Raw genomic sequence first — 21,200 nt, 5'->3', positions numbered from 1 at the left:
TGAATCGGGCCCACAGTGCTTGTTTAGGCACAGCTTGCAGGTTTTCAAATGCATAAATAAAGGGCATTGTCATTTATAATGCCAATAGCTCAAACTCTCGCAAATGCGAGACCTGCTGCATTGCAAATGCTTGTTATTATAGCGCTGATGGATTCAGGGCCTACGCTTTATATTCTTTTGAATACATGTTCTTATTGTTAATTATTCATTAAAGTCCTCTTGGACTATGTGTTTTATGGTGCAGGTTGTGTTCTCCTGAGCGGACTGCATATCTACATTTTATTATATGTGCTTCACTTTTGGAAAATTGTGTGAGTAAACACCAAGTTTATGTATATTCTTTGGAAGACTCAAGTAAATTGCTTTCTTCCCTGTGGAGGGGATACATGATTCATTTGTTCATTCCTAGAACATAGTGGGATGAACTCTGTATCTTATGCAATGTGATAAGTGGCGTCTGAAAATAATCTAGTGGAGACTTACCACTGCAGTTTCTTTACCTGTTTTCGGTCAGACAATTCATGTTTGGAGTTTTTAGGCTTTATAGGAAGCTCTTCTTGTTATTCTCCCACAATGCTATGTCCATCCGTCTTGGAGGATATATATATATTACCTGTCTTTTTGGGTATGTCTCTATTTTCTCTCTGTTTTGCAAGTCCTTGGGAAATCATGGCTGTTACTTCTTGAGGCGGTCTTGTGGTCAAATTGCGTTTTGTATCACAAGTGTTGTTGCATGCGCTTGTTGCCTGGCGCCTGGGTAGAATTAGAAAGGTAATGAATTTGCGGCTAGACTGTGTCTCTACCAGATATTACGTTACTGAAGGTAAGAAACTTTCACTTCACTGGGATTATGTAAATTTATCAAATTCACGAAATAACATCCTCTACTTTAGAACTATGGGTTTTAAAAGGCTGTTTGTGCAATAAATAAATCCAAACATGTTTTGTGTGTGAGTGGGGAGGTGAGTATGTGTGCATGTATGCAGAAATGCAGAGTGAAATCTGTTACTTATAACCATTGTTGAGGTGAAGACTAGAGGGGTCATGATGCTTCTTTCCCTCCATCAACATTCGTAATAGTTTATTACACTCAGCGGTTCTCCAAACATGGTTTATGCCATGGTGTTTTATTGTGCGCAGTAGTAATAAACCAAAATATTAAACCATAATAAGAGCACAACAGGTAAAATCTAGGGAGTGAGATAGATTTATAATACTAAGGCTGTGTGATGATGGTCTCAGTTGTTTTAAAGATTGATTCTAAAGTGAAATCAATATATGCATGGGTGTGTACGTACGCGTGCACACACACACACATACTCACTCTACTTCTCTCTCTAATCAAATTTGGCAACAGCTTGGTGTAGTCGGCTTAGATCTGGCAAAGAACTTTTCGTGCAGATCAGTGCGTGAGGGAAAACGTTAAGGGGGGGTAAAAAAAGGGATGTATGACGTTACAACGCATGCTATTACAACGCATACCTTTACAACGCATTTTTTACAACGCAAACACTATTACAACGCAATATTTTACAACGAATACTGTTACAACGCAAAACTAATTAAAATAATTAAAAGTGCTTTTACAACGAAAACAATTACAACGCATACCATTACAACGCCAAAAAATATATATTTTTTAAAAAAGTATAATAAAATCTGGCACGGGATGCAGGGAAATTAGGGGTTTTAGGGTGGGGAAGTGTATTAAAATGTGGAGCAAAACTGAACGTAAATCTACTGAAAAGCATTACAAAATTAATGCGCGAGTATTAAAATTAATACTCGAGTATTAAAATTAATACTCGGGTATTAAAATTAATACTCCTTTTTTCCAAAAAAATCCGTTTTAACACATTTAAAAGTTTAACACAACGAATAATTAAACAACAGTTCATATACATGCAAATCATGATTATATCAGAAAATAAGTAAACGGATTAAAACAGAAAACACATACACATAGTCGCCATTTTATCCATCTTACTTCTAAAACTTGTCCTACAACACATTCTATGAAAACAATAGCAAAATACATGTTCCAAAATGGATGCCAAAACGGAGCAAATAAATGAAAACAACACATCTTGTAATGCTTTTTTAAATTATCATTTTCCACAGCAAAATAAAATATACTAAAAAACACAACGAACGCTGTTTTTAAAAAAATTAATAGTGACACTGACTAAAACTTATAAATACCAGCAAGACACCATTTTGCAATCAGTTGATTATCAACTACCAGAGAGACCAGACGCAAAAACCTGACCCTCTGACACCTAGACTGTGACCTCGACTGAGAGAACACTGCAATCCTTTGGAGAAGCATTCTTTCTTTACTACTACTAGTAAGTCAGTATTATATTTTAACACCACGTTTTGTCCTAAATCATGTTTAATTTCCATCCAAACAGTGCATTAAAAATAATTTTAATATTTTATAAAATGTACTCTAACCAATTTTTTTCTCTCAAGTAACTTTAATATATACGAACTTAAAACATCTTATTTTTGTTCCTAAAACAGAAATTTGTTGTTCTATCAAAAGCAACATATCGTTTGACTAATTTTTCTTCACCTCAACCTACTCGACTCACCTTTGTTATTGTGAAGGTAAATAATTTAATACTTATTTTTTTTTATTTTTTTATTTAAAAATTAATTTTACCATTATCAAAAGTTTTGGATGGTGTAGGGGTAAAAAATAATTTTTTTAACACATTGAAGGTGCATCATAAAGGAAAGTGTGGGATGGTGCAGGGGTAACAATTACTATTCTAACTCCAGGAAGGTGCAGCAGTAGGGGAAGTGTTGGATGGTGTAGGGGTAACAAATACTATTCTTACTCCAGGAAGGTGCAGCATTAGAGTAAGTGTGGGATGGTGTAGGGGTAACAATTACTATTCAAACTCCATGAAGGTGCAGCAGTAGGGAAAGTGATGTATGGTGTAGGGGTATCCATTACTACTCGAAGTTCATTATGGTGCAGCATTATTGAAAGTGTTTTATGTTTAGGGGTACAAATTATTAATTTAACTCAAGTGTGTTACAGCACCAGGTAAAGTATGATATGTTATGTTGTTATACTTATATAAAATGTCATCATTACAAACAATTTTTCAAAATTTGCATTTGTCACCAACGTTGTCAAAGTTTTTCATTTTTTTTTTTTTTTTTAATATCATTTTCACAGACAATTGTTTGCAACTTTGTTGGAAAAAACAGAAAAACAAATAACTCAAAACTCCAGCCAGCAGGCCAAAACCACAGCAGAAGCCACACCAAGAAAGAAACACCAAAAACAAAAGGTATTTCAAATCAACACTGTTATAAATCCAACAATATAATAGTCAAACCTTTTATTTATTAATTTAAATAAAATCCCACAATGCAGAAAATAAGAGTTGTAGTCTGAATAAATATTACTATTCTAACTCGAAGAAGGTGCAGCAGTAGGGAAAGTGTGGGATTGTGTTGGAGTAATAATTACTATTCTAACTCCAGGAAGGTGCAGCATTAGGGAAAGTGTGGGATGGTGTATGGGTAAAATTTACTATTCTAACTCCAGGAAGGTGCAGCAGTAGTGAAAGTGTTGGATGGTGTAGGGGTAACAAATACTATTCTTACTCCAGGAAGGTGCAGCATTAGAGTAAGTGTGGGATGGTGTAGGGGTAACAATTACTATTCAAACTCCATGAAGGTGCAGCAGTAGGGAAAGTGAGGGATGTTGTAGGGGTATCCATTACTACTCTAAGTTCATTATGGTGCAGCATTATTGAAAGTGTATTATGTTTAGGGCTAAAAAATAATTAATTATACTCAAGTGTGTTTCTGCACCAGGGAAAGTATGATATGTTATGTTCTTATACTTATATAAAATGTCATCATTACAATTTTTCCAAATTTGCATTTGTCACCAACGTTGTCAAAGTATTTCATTTATTATTTATTTTATAATATCATTTTCACAGACAATTGTTTGCAACTTTGTTGGAAAAAACTGAAAAACAAATAACTCAAAACTCCAGCCAGCAGGCCAAAACCACAGCAGAAGCCACACCAAGAAAGAAACACCAAAAACAAAAGGTATTTTAAATCAACACTGTTATAAATCCAACAATATAATATTCATTTTTATTATTTTTTTTTAAATAAAACCCCACAATGCTTAAAATATAGGTTGTAGTTGGAATAACTATTACTATTGTAACTCAAGGATGGTGCAGCAGTAGGGAAAGTGTTGGATGGTGTAGGAGTAAAATTTACTATTCTAACTCCAGGAAGGTGCAGCAGTATGGAAAATGTTGGATGGTGTAGGGGTAAAATTTACTATTCTAACTCCAGGAAGGTGCAGCAGTAGGGAAAGTGTTGGATGGTGTAGGGGTAAAATTTACTATTCTAACTCCATGAAGGTGCAGCAGTAGGGAAAGTGTTGGATGGTGTAGGGGTAAAATTTACTATTGTAACTCCAGGAAGGTGCAGCAGTAGGGAAAGTGTTGGATGGTGTAGGGGTAAAATTTACTATTCAAACTCCAGGAAGGTGCAGCAGTAGGGAAAGTGTTGGATGGTGTAGGGGTAAAATTTACTATTCGAACTCCAGGAAGGTGCAGCAGTAAGGAAAGTGTTGGATGGTGTAGGGGTGAAATTTACTATTCTAACTCCAGGAAGGTGCAGCAGTAGGGAAAGTGTTGGATGGTGTAGGGGTAAAAATTACTATTCTAACTCCAGGAAGGTGCAACAGTAGGGAAAGTGTGGGATGGTGTATGGGTAAAATTTACTATTCTAACTCCAGGAAGGTGCAGCAGTAGGGAAAGTGTTGTATGGTGTAAGTGTAAAATTTACTATTCTAACTCCAGAAAGGTGCAACAGTAGGGAAAGTGTTGGATGATGTAGGGGTAAAATTTACTATTCTAACTCCAAGAAGGTGCAACAGTAGGGAAAGTGTTGGATGGTGTAGGGGTAAGATTTTCTATTCAAACTCCAGGAAGGTGCAGCAGTAGGGAAAGTGTTGGATGGTGTAGGGGTAAAATTTACTATTCTAACTCCAGGAAGGTGCAGCAGTAAGGAAAGTGTTGGATGGTGTAGGGGTAAAATTTACTATTCTAACTCCAGGAAGGTGCAGCAGTAGGGAAAGTGTTGGATGGTGTAGGGGTATAATTTACTATTCTAACTCCAGGAAGGTGCAGCAGTAGGGAAAGTGTTGGATGGTGTAGGGGTAACATTAGAGCTAGTGTATTTACTTTTACATCCTAATTTTTTTGTTCTTCTCTTCTCTTCACAGATAATGTCTACTCTTGAAGCAGCTAAATATATAAAATCGAGGAAAGGGAAAAATGTATTAAACCATGCAGGATACATATATAGTAAGGAAAGAATACGTTTTCCTAGAAATCATTGGAGGTGTGTGCAATACTACACTACCCATTGCAGTGGCAGAGCGGTTACACTTGATAATTTAGTTGTAAAAACAACAGAACATAACCACTCTGCCTCTGCAATGGAGGTAGAAATAAGAGAAACTGTTAATGAAATGAAAGCTTTTGCAAGCACCTCCAATGATTCTACAGGATCCATTTTAAGAGAGGTTGCACAGCATGTCCCCAGTCATGTTGCTAGTAACATGCCTATAATTCCTAATTTGAGAAGAATTATTCAAAGCCAAAAGCAGGCAAGTAACATCCAATTATCTACACCACATACTTTTTCTGATATTAGAATTCCACATGATCTTTCTATTTCTTTTTCTGATGAACCTTTCCTTCTGCATGATAACCAAAACCCTCAGAAACGAATTCTTATTTTTAGTACCCCACGTAACCTAGCAAAGTTAGAAAATAGTGAAATTTGGATGATGGATGGGACGTTTAAAAGTACACCCCATCCTTTCACTCAAATTTACACTATACATGCAAAAATTAACAATAATGTAATCCCCTTAGTATATAGTTTGCTACCTGATAAGACTTCTGCAACATACTCTGAACTTTTATCAGTTATTAAAAGTAAAACTTCTCAAAGTCCTAGGAAAATAATAATAGATTTTGAATTGAGCATGATCAATGTGATCAATAAAACGTACCCAAATTCAGGGATGTTTTTTCCTTTTTTCCCAGGCATTTTGGCGTAAATTACAAAAAACATCCCTAGTTGCAGAATACTGTCGAGATAGCAAACTACAGTTTGAATTAAAAAAATTAACAGCACTTTGTTTTGTTCCTCCCGATAGTGTGGACGAGTACTACACTGCTATTATAGAATCTGTTTTTTATACAAGTAATGAAGAGAAATTGGCACCCATCCTAAATTATTTCGAGGACACATGGATTGGGCACCTAAGCAGATCGGGTCGCAGGAGGAAGCCACGATTCCATGTGGAGTGGTGGAACTGTTACACAAGCTGTTTAGAGGGAGAAGCAAAAACAAATAATGCCATTGAGGGATGGCATAACTCCTTCAACCATACAATTGGCAAACCTCATCCTAATTTCTACTCTTTCTTGGAAACTTTGAAGAAGGAGCAAAGTTTTCAAGAAATGAGACTTGCACAAACACTTGCAGGTAGTCTAAACCCACGAGTAACTGTTAAAACAAAGGAAATGTCTGAGAGACTATTGGCTATATTACAACAATTTACGTTGTGTGTGGCTCTAGACTACCTGGAAAATCTTGCTAACATTCTTTCTTTCTAAAAATAGTTATGTACTTACTTTCCTGCTTTGCTTCAAATTTAAATAACCTTTAATTACAATTGGCATACAATTATTTTCCAAACATTTTTTCAAAATTACGAGTCGGGTCTCCTAATTTTTGTCTTTTTGTAACCAATCTTCATTTTTTTCCAAACAACCAATGTATCCAAAGCAACTTTACCATAATATTTGTCCAACTTTCCAAAGATCAATTGCAAGATTTTAATTTTTAGAAAACTTCCTAACTACCATCCAAAAAATCCAAAAAATCTCTACCTATTCAAATTTTCAAAAGTCAATCCATTTTCCGATATGCACATTGCTGCCTAAACACCAAATAAATAACAATCATTTTTTTCACAAATTATGAATACGCAAAAAAATTTTTTTTTAAAATGAAGATATTAATCATTTCGAATCGTTCAGAAGTTTTGAAATTTACATTTTTACTAGTAACTTTAATTACTGTTACAGTTACTTACATTTTTTTTTTAACAAATAAATTTTCGCGACCCGACATAGACATACACTAATGACATGAACGTGGACATGCTTTTTTACAATTTAAACATCAATTAGTTAGTCCGCAACCTCTCCTTATTCTTTTTTTACTATATATGTATCTTTTTTTAACTTTATTTCTATAAATAAATGTGAAAAAGTTTCCTACCTGGACGCAGATCAGCTTCCTGCTGCTTCCTCCTCCGATGCTCTCCAAAATGGCGCATTACGTTTACGTTCACGTCATGACGTCATCGTGTGCCTCAATGTTAAAAAAGGACTATTTTATTTATTATTTCAATAAATATATTTTAAAAAATAGTAATAAATTGTGTTTATTTTTTCTAAAATATGTACATTATGTTATTAAAAACAATAAATCAAAAATGTTTTTTCTATGTTTTTTCAAATAAAGAAATATTTAATAAACCTTATTTGTTTACTCTTATTTATTATTAATTTGTTATTTTAACATGTTAAATTTATATCATTATATGTAAATTTACAAAATATGTTCCTTACCTCGACTCTATTTTCTTTTTCCCTTCATACTTGCTTTTTCTTCTCTTTTGGCTCCTTCCTTTCTTGTTCCGCGGGTTGTATCTTCTTAAGCTGCCAAAATAAATGAAGGACAATTTATCACATAGACTTCAATACAAAAGCGTGGGAATTTTTTTAAAGTAAGTTCTATTTTCTTAGTTCTATTTTCTTTTTGAATAATTTCATGTTAAAATATTTTTAAATAACTCTATTAATATTTTAAATATTATATTAATTTTTTTTATTTTTTTATATTTTTTTTAGTTAAATACTCCATGTTTTTTGTTGTTGTGTTTTTTACATATTTAAATTCTTTGTAATTACTCAATAAATACTTAAGTATTTTTCTTTAATTTATAATTTCAAATTTTTTACATTCTTTTTTATAATTTAAATACTCCAAAAGTACTTTTTCTTTTTTTAATTAATTTATATTATTAATTACATTTTAAATAAGAAAGTTAAAAATACTCAAGTATTAATCTTTCATAATACTACTCATTTATTATACTTTATTTATTTATTTATTTTTAATTAAAAATTACTCTTTCTTATTTTAGAAATACTCAAGTATTAATCTTTTATAATACTACTCATATATTTTTATTTTTCATATTTATTAAATAATTTATACTCAATAATTACTCTTTCATATTTTTATAATATAGTATTTAATATAAATAAAAAAATATTATTAAATAAGAAAGTTAAAAATACTCAAGTATTAATCTTTCATAATACTACTCATTTATTATACTTTTTTATTTTATTTATTTTTAATTAAAAATTACTCTTTCATATTTTAGAAATACTCAAGTATTAATCTTTTATAATACTACTCTTATATTTTAATTTTTCATATTTATTTAATAATTTATACTCAATAATTACTCTTTCATATTTTTAAAAGTTAATATTTAATATAAATAATAAAATATTAATTAATTATTTGTCTAACATCATTTTTCTTAAAAATAAAAAAATTAAAAAAATGCGTTGGAGTGGTATATGCGTTGTAAAAGTACTTACCATATAAAAGCATGCGTTGTAAATGCATGCGTTGTAAAAGCTTTTGCGTTGTAAAAAATGCGTTGTAATAGCATTGCGTTGTAAAAGTTGCGTTGTAAAGGTTGTTTCCCTAAAAAAAGGTGTTTTACCATTTTACCTCTCATAGGAAATTTTGGTCGCACCTTCACCCCCAACCATTGAACAGATTTACACCAAACATGCCATGAAAATGACCATTATTCACAAAGCATGCTATAGTTTGTTTGGTGTACATGGAGATGTAAGCATTAAAAAAAGATGCTGGGTGGACTTGAAACGGTTATCATTTTTATGTATCTCTACTGTTTTCATATGCTAAGGGCTCAAGCACTTAGTCCACTTAGTCCATTGTGTTCAAATCATAACTACGCAGAGCGACTGTCACTGTGTAAAATATCTGTCTATCTACTTAGTAAGCAGTACAAATAAACATATTACAAATACAGTTATAAGGTTCCAAAATGAGATGTTACTTTTGATGTTAAAATGCTAAAAGTGTAAAATAAAATGGTTTAGAAAACTAAAGCACAATGAACTTGAGTGTCACTCTTGTATCTGTTCTCTTGTAAGGTTTGCCTGAATAAAGCCTGTGTTCCCGATTCGGTCCTGAATTATGATTGTGATGTAAAAACAAAGTGCCATGGGCATGGGGTAAGTTAACTCTTCAAAATGTTACGCATCACTATAAACGGTGTATGACTTCTATTTGATTTTTCGAAATAAGTTACTATTTGTTCATTGCCAATTCTAATTTCCAAAGTAGCAATCATAAAAATAGATATTTCGCAATGACTTCATTGCTAGTCTAGATAGTCTAAAGTGGAATGGAATTAAGATTTGTTAACGCAAAGTTAAACTCTTCGCTATATGAACTGTTTTCACGAAAGCTTTCCACATTCACCACCTTTAGTGCGAAGTCTTCACTCTGGACCAGTCTTCGATACCACTCAGTAAAATAAAGGGCGGGGCTAAAAGTTTGCTGTTCTCAATTTGCATCAGAAGTGACGTGCAGTGTGATGCACATCGACCTCTACTTTTAGAAAGCAATGAGCAAGTCTGTGCCGTAGGAGCATGCGGCAGGCACACTAAATACATGCAAAAGGCAAGCCAGTCTTCTCTCATCCGTACCTTAGTATGGAGGACTAGGAGGATTTCTGTACCTACAACAACAACACAATTCACTGTTGGCTTGAGTGAAAAGTAGAATCTAACATGTGTGCCTTCTTTACGAGTTCAGGGTTAAATAAAAATTCTCATCACTGTGCAAGCCTGTGTTTGCAGAGGGATCAGAAATTACGAGTTGTGTGATAATTATCACACCCTCGTAGTTTGTATTTACCTCAATACCACATTTAAATACCTGTAAATGAACAGTACAAGTTCTATATAATATATTAGCAGTTAGGAAGTCACAAATGAAACGCATTCGATTTGTAATGCTGGAGTGTGATGGAAACAAAGATTTTAATACGATCTAAACAAATCCAGGCACTTCACTTGGTAATGCACAAATGATGAATATTTGTGAAACCTGTTTTTCACACAGTATACTTTGTGTGCTATATAGTTTAATCAATATGACTGCATGCCTGTGCAAATTTAGTGGCCATTTCGTTGGAATATGTTGCTTCTGTAAATAACAGTGTTCTATAGTAAAAAAACATTTGTGCAATTTCGGGTGGCAAATTATTTGTGTGAATAGGTAATTTTAATGATGTATGTGGCTACAACCGTTGAATTGATGATTTTGCACTTAGAACGTTATGATCATCTTATTTAGAAGTGTGATTAATAATCTAGTATAGTGATGCCACATTGTTTTTTTTTTTTTTGCGAATTTGTTTTATTGAATTTTGACATTAGTACAACATAGATCATATGAAATAGCAAGCCGTGTTGGGCGCCACAGTCAACTTACAAGGCACAGTAATATCATATAGCATCGTTACAGCTCACGTTTGGAGTTATGTACAAAGCGGTCAGGCATGTGATTGACAGATATATTTGCGGCCTGTACTAGAAAACAGGTGAGGAGTGACGGACAGGAAAAGAAGGCGAGTAGGAAGGCTAAATGATCACATCATTGTCCACATATTGGGTGCCATCCAGGCCACAAATGTTGGCGAATGCCTGTTGCCGCACATACGTGCAGGTACTGTCCCATGAGCCAGTAGGAGCACTGGTGCTCAGCTGCGAATGAGTGACAATAACAGATTCATTGTTAACTACAGAAACTAGGAACTGTGCATGCAAAAAGAAAAGGGGTAAAAGAAATAAAAAGGGGGAGTGCACAGTCTAAACAACAAACATTTAACATTTAGCCCGTAGCCCTCCCCCCTTCGTGTATCCGTACACTATATGGTTCATAGCTCACATGTTCAACAGCGATTGACTGTTACCCCAGGCCTAGAGTGTGTGTTGACTGAGTTCCACAGGTAGTGTGTGTCCACCAGTGGAAATCAATGCTGCGCATACTCTGCTGTCACTCACGGGGCTAAGCACTGCCAAAGGCTGGCGTGTCAGAGAGGTCCGCGGTCAGCGTGCCCGGGCTGTGTTGTAGTGCGAGGTAGATAGTATCCCAGTATATTGTGATAGTGACCTTACATAGTCTCAGCGTCTCCTCGCGTTTAATAGCGAGGCTCTCCGCTTTGGCCCACGCAAACATAGACTAGCACCAAGCTTGCATGTGTAGAGGGTCTGGCACTTTTCATCTTTTACTAATCAGTTGCTTGGCCACTATCATTCCCAGATCTATAAATCTAGACGTGACCTTCGTACTAGGGGTTCTGCGCAATTTGTGTAGTAAATAAGTGAAGGGCAGCTCCCTGTCAGTACTCTCGTGTAGCAGAGTGGCTACATCCTTCCAGTATTCCCCCACCCTGGGGCAGGCCCAAAACATTTGTAGTAGATCAACCCCTACCTTTCCGCACCACGGGCACGCTGCATCTCCGTGGTTAAAGTATTGATTGATTTTTGCAGGCGTGAGGAATGCTCTGTGGATAATGTAAAGCTGTATCTGATGGAAGCGCATGTCCCTGGGGATGCGTGTGGGGCTCTCCAGGCCATTCCTGATCTGTGAGTTGGCTACCCAGGTCCTCTTCCCACTTGTGGCGGAGTGAGGCGAGGCTGAGTGTTGCGTGAGCTTGGAGTGAGGCCGTAAACCAGCGCGTCAAATGCCTGCCACGTCCCATAATGTGTAGATATTGTATGGTGAGGTGCGTTCGCAGCTCTGCCGTGATATCTCCCCATTTTGCCATGTTTGAGGCCTTCAGTGCGCGGTGAGTAAGGAACTGCCCGGGCGGTAGCCCTTCATCTTCCACCAGGGTTACGTAGGGTGTGAGTGTCCCGTCTTGGTTGAGGTCCCCCAGTGTGTAGATGCCTTTGTCATGCCATTCACGAAGTATGGGTGCCGTCAGTACCGATTGCCCGCTGGGGGTGCCCTCTAGGGGTATCGCCGGTGCGTAGGGGGTAACGCCACACATCCGAAACAAGCTTCTGCGGAAACACCTGTAGGCTACCACAAGTAGTAGGGGTTCTGGCGGTCGTGGTCGCGCCCCAGGGTGAAACAACCGAACTATGTGTTCCAGGGGGTAAGGCGGCTGTGTAGTTGCTGTATCTGCGCAGTGTGATTGGAGAGCCAACGCGCTATCCACTGCATCTGAGAGGCTAGGTAGTAATGTTCAAGACAGGGGGCCCTGGTCTGTGGGTTGGTACAGCTTTTTCAGTGTCATCCTGTGTCTAGCATTACCCCAGATAAAATCTCTGAGGTGTCTCTCATAGGCAGTGAAGAAGGAGGCAGGGACCTACATGGGTAAGTTCGTAAAGTAGTATAGGAGCCGTGGGAGGACCACCATTTTGGCGAGTGCTATCCTGCCTTTCACTGCTAAAGGCAATGTGCTCCAAAAGTGCATCTGCGATTTAATGGATGTCACTGCTTTACCGAGGTTCCCATCGTATAAATCTTACGTTTGACTGTAAATTTGTAGTTCCAGATAACGAAACGTATCGGGCGTCCAACACACCAGGGTGCCACCCATGGCGAGTCCTGGGTCGCGGAGCCCCTCTTTGAAGGGGTAGAGGCAAGATTTACCTGCGATTACTTTCAGCCCGGAAAGTGCAGCAAAGTCCTCAAGCAGCCGATTTAGCTGTGCGGGAATGCAATCAATGTCCCGGAGGTAAATGAGGAGGTCATCCGTGTAGAGCGACACCTGATGGGTAGTGTCCCCTAGGGGCACCCCATCCATCAGCTGGGTGCGCAACGCTTCCGCCAATGGCTCCATTGCGAGCGCAAACAGGAGCAGGGACCGGGGGCACCCTTGGCGCATGGAGGGAGCCCGAGATGTAGCGACCTACCTCCACAGTGGGGTCAGTGTAGAGAAGGCACACTAGGTGAATGAATCCCGGGCCTAGGTCGAATTTGGCGAGCACCACAAGCAAGTAAGGCCTCTCCAGGGAGTCGAAGGCCTTCTCTAGGTCCAACACCAGGCAGGCTGCTCTGGGCCACTCCTCTACCGCATAGGTGGCTACTCTAAAGAAGCAGCGTAGATTGAGGGAAGTGTTGCGCACTGGCATGAAGCCATTTTGGTCCGTGTGGACCAATCCTTGGACTGCCTGCGCTAGCCTGTCAGCTAGTACCTTTGCGAGGACTTTATAGTCTGCATTGAGTAGAGCCAGGGGCCGATAGGAACCCATCTCCTCTGGATCTCTGCCCGGCTTTAATAAGGAAACCAGATGTGCCTCGAGGGAGGGAGGCACTGCACATCTAGGGCCGCAGCGAATACCGTATCGAGGTGCTGCACCAGTGAGACCCGGTATGCTTTGTAGTATTCGGATGGAAACCCGTCTGGCCCCGGGGCTCTTTTCGTCGCTAGGGATTGAATGGCCACGCCAATCTCCTTTTGCAATATCTGCTCATTGAGTACTTCGCGATGCTCCTCTGTTACTGTGGGTAGCTGTAAGGGGTCAAGGAAGCGCGCCAGCTCCCCTTCAGTGCAACGACATTAGAACTGGTAAAGGCGGGCATAATGCTGCATCAGGGCCTCATGTATATCTTGTTGCGTGGTTAGCAACTGACCGGGGGGAGAGCGTGTTCTTGTCGGATCAACTAGGCTAATAGCCTGCCCTCCCTATCCTCCGCTGTGTGGGCATGGGTTGTGTGCGCGGTGTAACTGTGGCAGCGGAGTTGCTCCATGTAGTCTGCATGTTCAGAACAGAGCGCTTCTAGGCGCCACGAGTCGTCCTTCACCTGTGTTTTCATAGCGTATCAGCTGGGTTTCAATCCGTGTAAGGGAATCAGACAATTGTTTACATATGTTCCATGTTGCCCCTATACAATGGCCCTTGATTGTCATTTAACGAGCGCGTCGCTGACTGTACCCTCGTTCAACTCAAAGTATTGCAAAATCGATGTCCCCAGCGATGCCCTGAAAGCAGGGTCTTCTAGGGCCTGCGGCTGCAGGTGCCACATGGGGACCGGGGGACGGCAAGGCTCCCAGCGCAACTCCAACAGCAAGGGATTATGATCGGAGTGGGTCCGCCCTAGATACTCCGCAATCCGAATCAGCGGGAGCAGCACCTTAGTGATGCCACATTCTTTGTGGGAAACACTATCATTTTAAAATGGGCGCAGTTTCTGGTGTTCTGCTCATCTTGCTCTTCTCCCTCCCAATCAGCTACCCCTGCAAGTCTTCTCTCCTCAGTGTCCATGGCACACAGTGTGCTATGGCGTAAATGGAATGTAGTGTTAGAAAGCATCTTTTGTGTACCTGATGTATCATTTTGAACATTTTCCATTGCTAGTTCTGATGCAGGTGTGTAGAAGAACTTAATTCTATGCGTCATTGTTAGAAAAATGTTTCATATTGTGTTGCACATTTCCGAGTGCAGTTGCTGAGGAAGCAAGTAGAAGATTTCTGATGGATACATCTGCCTGTGGATTCCTCACCTTTTGAATTACCCTTGCACCAGCATTCCACAGAAACTTTTTCTTGGCTCTCCCACGTCGACTCCGCTTGTGACTCCACATGACGTCATTGGAGCCATAAGACCCTGTTGGGGTGCTGACGTCAGTTCCCTTTTTTTCATTACCGTTGACACGTAACGGTTTTTTCTAGGTCTCAACATTTCTTTATGGCTCTATTTTTTTGCAGTTTTGCTGAAACTGTTTCGTCATAATGGCTGCTCAGAAGAAGCCTGGCTTTAAACCCTGTAGGGAATGTGGGGACTATATGTCGGCTATGGACCCCCACGAAGACTGCCTTCGGTGTTTGTCGTCGGACCACGACGTCGGAGAATGTTCTTTGTGCCATCGGATGAATCCTAAGGCGCTCAAGGAAAGGCAGGCAAAAGTGTGGCTTGTGCGGGGAAAGAAAAGAGGGGTTGAAAAAAGAACAGGTCGAAGTCGCCCACACCTCATACCTCAAGGTAATCTAAAGAAACATAAGAAAAAGTGACAACAGGGTTCCAAGCGTCGCTCTCCCAAGGAGAAGTCGTCGAAGTCAGTGTCTCCGGTTCAGCGTCACCAAAGGAAGGACGATGTCTTTCCTTCTCCGACGACGGATGTGGTGGATGTTATATTATCAGCCAGGAGACACTCCACCAAATTCATCTATTCCTGTAGATGGGCCAGATTTGTTAAAGTGGTGTGGAGAGAGTTCAATTGATTCTTTGACGGCCCATTTGTCTGATGTGCTTAGTTCTTCCCTTTCCTTCCAACCTTCGTTGTTTAAGTACCGCATAGTCATGAGGTTCATTAAGGGCCTCACTAATAGATTCCCTCCCACTCCCTTTATTATGCCTCAGTGGGATTTAAATTTGGTTCTTACTTTCCTGATGGGGTCTCCTTTCGAGCCTCTTCTTAGTTGTCCTTTGAGGCTTCTTATTTTCAAGACAGTTTTTCTGCTATTTCTTCTGCCAGGAGGGTAAGTGAGCTTCAAGCCCTTAGTTCTAAACCCCTTTTTATAATCATTCATGCCAATAAAATGGTTCTCAGGATCAGAGCTGCTTTCCTGCCTAAGGTGGTTACTCGTTTCCACCTAAGGCAGTCAGTCACCTTACCTACTTTCTATTCTCCCCCTCACTTTTTCAAGGAGGAGGAGAGTTTTGTAAACGGAAGTAGGGTCCTTGTATGTAATCAGTCCAGTAGACAGTAGTGTAGATTATGTTGTTTTATTCAGTTACAATTAAGATGGTACATGCCCCACCGGGAACAGCATCCTGCTGCTCAGCCCCACTCATTCCAACTGACCACTTATCCAAACCATGCACTCATGAGCATTCTATTACATCACACTCAAACAGGCTGAGCAGCAAGGAACTTGGAGACACAGGATATAAAACAGAGACTTCACTGCCTAGACCCTAAAAGAGTAGTAACCTTCTAGCTGGACAAAACCAGAGACTTAAGACTGGATGACCAGCTCTTTGTTGGTTATGTGAGAAGAATGAAGGGCAAGGCTGTCCACAAGCGAACACTTTCCAGGTGGATCATCTTGTGCATGAAGATCTGCTATGTCTTGGCCAAGAAGGAGCCGCCTGAAGGTATTAGAACTCGTTCTCCTAGAGCTAAATCTTCTTCTTTGGCTTTCACTAGAGGTGTCACTCTGGTAGACATCTGTAAGGTGGCAACTAGGGCCTCCCGCCACACTTTTGCACAGCATTTTTGCTTGGATTCCTCAGGCCAACACAGCAAAGCAACACAGCAATCTGGCAGTCCCTTCTCTTCCAGCTCTTCTTCTTGGCAGGTTCCATTGTCCAAATTGATCTATAAATGTGGGGTCTGGGCCCACATACTTATACCAGTTCTGGCCTTTGAAGTTTGTCTACTTCAAAGACAGTTCTTGTTGTGTTCTTTGTGAGAGGAGATGCACGACCCTATTCAAGTGTCGGTGATATTCCTTCTACCACTCTTAGCTCAGGAAGGCCCATCAACCAGGTGAAGGGTTGGTCAGGATATGCATGGCCCACCTCAGCCCCCTTTGTGTGTCTGTCTAGAGTGTACGCAAGAAACCCCAGCTGTCTCCTACACAGACTTGGATTCTACAGGCAGGCATAGAATGGTTAAGCAAGAAAAGTTGCATTTTCAAAACACACAATTTAAAAACCATTTTCCCTAAACAATGTATCTTTAAATTGTGAGTTCAGAGATCCCAAACTCCAACGTTCTATCATCTTCCAATGGGATCCTGCACTTGAAAATATGTTTCCAGGCAGACCCCATGTTAACCTATGGAAGAGATAGACTTTCAACAGTGAAAAACAAAATGCACAGTATTTCACTATCCGGACATGTAATAACACATCACTACATGTCCTACATTTTAAATACACAGCACTCTGCCCATGGGACTGCCTTCGGCCTACCTTAGGGGTGACGTATATGTAATAAAAGGGAAGTGTGAGGCCTAGCAAGTGGGAGAAATTGCCAGGTCAACATGGTAGTTTAAAACTGTGCATGTAGGCACTGCAGTGGCAGATCTGAGACACATTTGAAAGGCTTTTTGTGGGGGTGGCACAATCAGTGCTGCAAGCCCACTAGCAGCGTTCAATTTACAGGCCCTGGGCTCCCCTGTGCACAATACTAGGGACTGTACTAGTAAACCAAATATTCCAATCATGGAAATACCAATCAATAATCACCATTTACAGAGGGAGCACTTGCACTTTAACACTGCTGATCAGTGTTAAAGTGCGCAGAGACAACAAACCAAAAAGAACGAAGTCTACCATATCATCAAAAACAACATGCCAGAAAGCAAAAAGACAGTTGAAATACGCCAAAAGATGATAAGTCTAACATTTCCATGCTATGCAAGCAGTCCTACAACTGCAGTTTGTAGGGTCACAACTCTTCTGGCATATATCCTTATGATGCATAATTCTTCACTTCTCTGTCTTATTGCAAGCTCTAGCCCTGCATGCTCAAGTACTTGTTGCTCCAGATTGACTCCTGGGATCATATTTAAATCCTTCAAGATCCAGTTCTCCTAGCTTACATCTTACAGCTTCCATTATTAGTGCATGGTATGATTCTACAAGCTACATTTCCATTGATTCTGGTTCTACAAGTTCAGGCTACATCAATGCAGCCTTAAGTTCAGTAACTCCAATTAAATAACTTCAGCACTGCTTTTCCAACCACAAGTGCTATTCCTGTAGTAAGGAGTATGTTCTAAAGATAGTATTTTTTATATTCTTGAATTCTGGCGCTATGTATAATACTTTTTAAAGGGTATCATTCAATAATGTGCTGGCTCTGAGATAGCTAGGCCAAGATTTAGAAAGATTTTGTATCTTGTTGGTTTTATTATTTTACCGGAGACCCAACACAAATTCCAGGTTGGTATTTACAAAGCAACGCAAATGGCAATGTATTCAAATGTAGCACATCACAGTGCAATGTGCTGCCTTACGTTACTTTGCATGAAGGAGGCTTTCTATAACTTGTGCATGGACATTCCTGTGCATCCAGCTATGGATTTTGATGCAAATTTGATGTGAAGAGTTCTGTTCATGGCGGAGTGGCCACGAGGATGGATGGCATTGTGGATGGCCGTCCCTGAAGCGTGAAGAGCAGGCCAGGCGGCGTGGGCTGTTGTGAATCGTTGATGGTAATTGCCGGACCTTCGCTTTGGCGGTCACCGGAGACAACCCTTGTTGTAGCGTGAAGTGCATTTCTAGCTTTGCCGTTTATCACTGGCAGTCACTGTAGTGTGCAGAGCATGTCTCATGAAGCTTTGCATTGGCGGTCAGCACGGGCGGCAATGTTTTGGTGTGACCGGGCCTTTTCATGGTCCCAAAAAGCCCAAAGTTCAGGATTTCACCTTTTCTGTTTTTTGGAAAACCTCAAACTGATGCCAGCCAAGGGTCCAAGACCTAAGGTTTACTTCTTGGGGATCAGGATCACACACTAGCAGAGCCCTGCTATGCTAAAGCAGGTCCAGTTGCAGGTCCAAGCAAGTGCAGCGGAGAAGGTCAGCTAGACAGTTGTAGGGAGACCTCTGGAGTGTGTTGTGTCCACATAGCCACAGCCAACTGACCCTTGGAGTCACTCAGGTTAGCCTGGGAGGAAGGTAAGCAGGCCCAGTCTTCCTTCTCAGACAGCGAGGCAGTCCTCAAACCGCAGGGCAGTCCTTTAGCAGCAGGATACTGTAATGTGTGTCCAGGTCCAGTAGTGTTCTGAGGAGTAGCTCTGATGGTCCAATGTTTATACCTGGTACCTGCTCTTGTCTGTTGGGGGACAGGCTGTCCTACCACCACTTCTGATTCTATCATTTCTTTCCTTCCCCTGTCAAGGATCCAAACTGTCTGGGGTGACAAAAGGCTGGTGTCAGATTACTTTGTGCGTGCTGGAGGCAAACCCTTTGCAGTGTACATGGGGCAGGGTACAGCCCTTCCCCTAGCCATCCGGGCAGGATGGCCCATCGTGCCCACATCAAGTTCCCTTTGTGTCAGTGGGAGGAATGCACTAACCCCAACTGCAGTCATTCACAGTCATGTTACCCAGGACAGTGGCAAAAGGCACCAAACTTAAGGACCAGAAAATGCCAACTTTCTAAAAGTGGCCTTTTCTGGAATTGTGACTTAAAATCTGACTTTACGATTAAACAAAGTTTTAGATTACAATTCTTTCGAGTATAAACAGCATATTATCCATCTGCCCCAATCCAGAGTTATCACTTATTAAATGTAATGAGGTATCCCAGTGTTAGTCAATATGAGATATTTTAATCCTTGCAGAAGTGAAAAACTACTTTAGGAGTTTTTTACATTTAGAACATGTAAAACCTAAACATACGTCCTACTTCTTAAATACAATGTACCCTGCCCAATGAGCCTTTAGGGCTTACCTTAGGGGTGGATTAAGTGTATTAAAAAAGAAGGTGTGGGCCTGGAAAAAGGTTTATTTTTCCAGGTCGAATTGGCAGTTTAAAACTGCACTAACTACAGGCTGCAGTGGCAGACCTGAGACATGTCTTAAAAGGCTACTTTAGTGGACGGCACTATAAATGCTGCAGGGCCACTAGTAGTATTTAATGTACAGACCCTTCTACATGTAGTACCATTTGCTAAGGACTGACAAAGTAAATTAAATGTGCCAATTAGGTGTAGGCCAATGTAACCATGTTTTAGGGAGCGAGTACAAGCACTTTAGTCCTGGCTAGCATTGGTAAAGAACACAGAGTCCTAGAGCCAACACAAACAAATCCAGCAAACAGGAAGAGGGAAGGTAAAAAGTTTCAGGTGACCCTGTAGAGAAGGCCAGGTCCAGCAAAGCCCTCCTCCAGCTAAAAGCTATAGTAGACTAATCAATAAATTGGGGAACCCTTCTCCTCAACTGTGGACCCCATCTTTGAGACCCCACACCTTAATTTGCTCAAAGATGCATCCCAGTAGGCAGACAGTCTGTCCTCAAACTAAGGAACATTCTACCCATAAGGACAGCAACCAGCAGAAGCCACTGACATCTGTCTGTGTCAAGAGCCAGGCTCCAGGCCATGGTAGAGGCTTCAAGCAGAGGCTTTGGGCAGGCCTCCCTTCTAGCCTTGGGGTGGCAAGGAGTTCCCTATCTGCTCTTGAGGGTTCTCTAACCTCTGAGTTTTCTCAGAGTTGGGGGCAACAGTCCGGTTACTAGGCATCCTACTTCCATTGTCTTTTCCACGAGTCCAGGGGTGGTAGCCTAATTCTGGCCACTCAGACACTGTCCCCTGAGGCTGAACAGCTGCCTGGCAAGCCAGGGCTTCTGGCTCCACCCCACCAAGAGTGACACACTCTGTCAGTGACAGGCAGAGGAGTCTGCCTGATGAAGGACTCCGGCCCTCTGTCTCTGTGACAGCACAGGTCAAAAGTGGCCTCACCAGGGTCAGTTTATGGGTGCTCTGTTCTTGGAGCTGGCAGAGGTCTGCTTCCCTTACAACAGGAAGTGAAATGAAGCCCTTGTCTTCAATGTAGGGAGATGAAATGCATTATTTCATTGTGTCGTGCATACCTCATCAAACCTCTTCAGTTTCTTGCTAAACTAAACCATTTTAATGCTTCTAGCCATCTGTTGTTGCTTGTAATTGTATATATAATGAACTCTCCTGGATTAACGAGGTTCCGGTATTTATAATAATCAAACGGACTTCAAACAAGAATCCATTAAAACTAATAATGAAAAGCAGGTGTAGCGACCAACATAGCAGATTCAGGTGTTCAACGATTCTTTATTCGGTTTCATAACCATTAAAGGTACAAAACATCCAGGAGATACATATAATAGATTTTGCTTTATGCAATATTCTTGATGCATAAATACAATATACTAGATCATTAAAATGAAGTCATAAAACTTGATCCCAGCTGACCTCATGCAACGCAGTTTCATTATAGTTGTTTATGTTGGAATATTAAGATAATCCCTCAAATTGATAATCTTATCTCTGC

General features: G+C 40.2%; 1 protein-coding gene across 1 annotated transcript in view; it reads left to right on the top strand.

Annotated features, from left to right (window-relative positions):
* Positions 1-21,200, top strand: part of LOC146785486 (disintegrin and metalloproteinase domain-containing protein 9-like) — a 1,594,707-nt gene that overhangs the window by 1,476,515 nt on the left and 96,992 nt on the right. Inside the window, exon 17 of the mRNA XM_085633059.1 lies at positions 9,348-9,428. Within this exon, the coding sequence (XP_085489185.1) occupies positions 9,348-9,428 (81 nt within the window). The remainder of the gene's footprint in view (positions 1-9,347; positions 9,429-21,200) is intronic.

This window comes from Triturus cristatus, chromosome 11 (assembly GCF_964204655.1).
Source record: "Triturus cristatus chromosome 11, aTriCri1.1, whole genome shotgun sequence".
NCBI lineage: Eukaryota > Metazoa > Chordata > Amphibia > Caudata > Salamandridae > Triturus > Triturus cristatus.
Note: the sequence above shows the minus strand (reverse complement) of the source record. Positions and strands in the feature narration are given on the sequence as shown.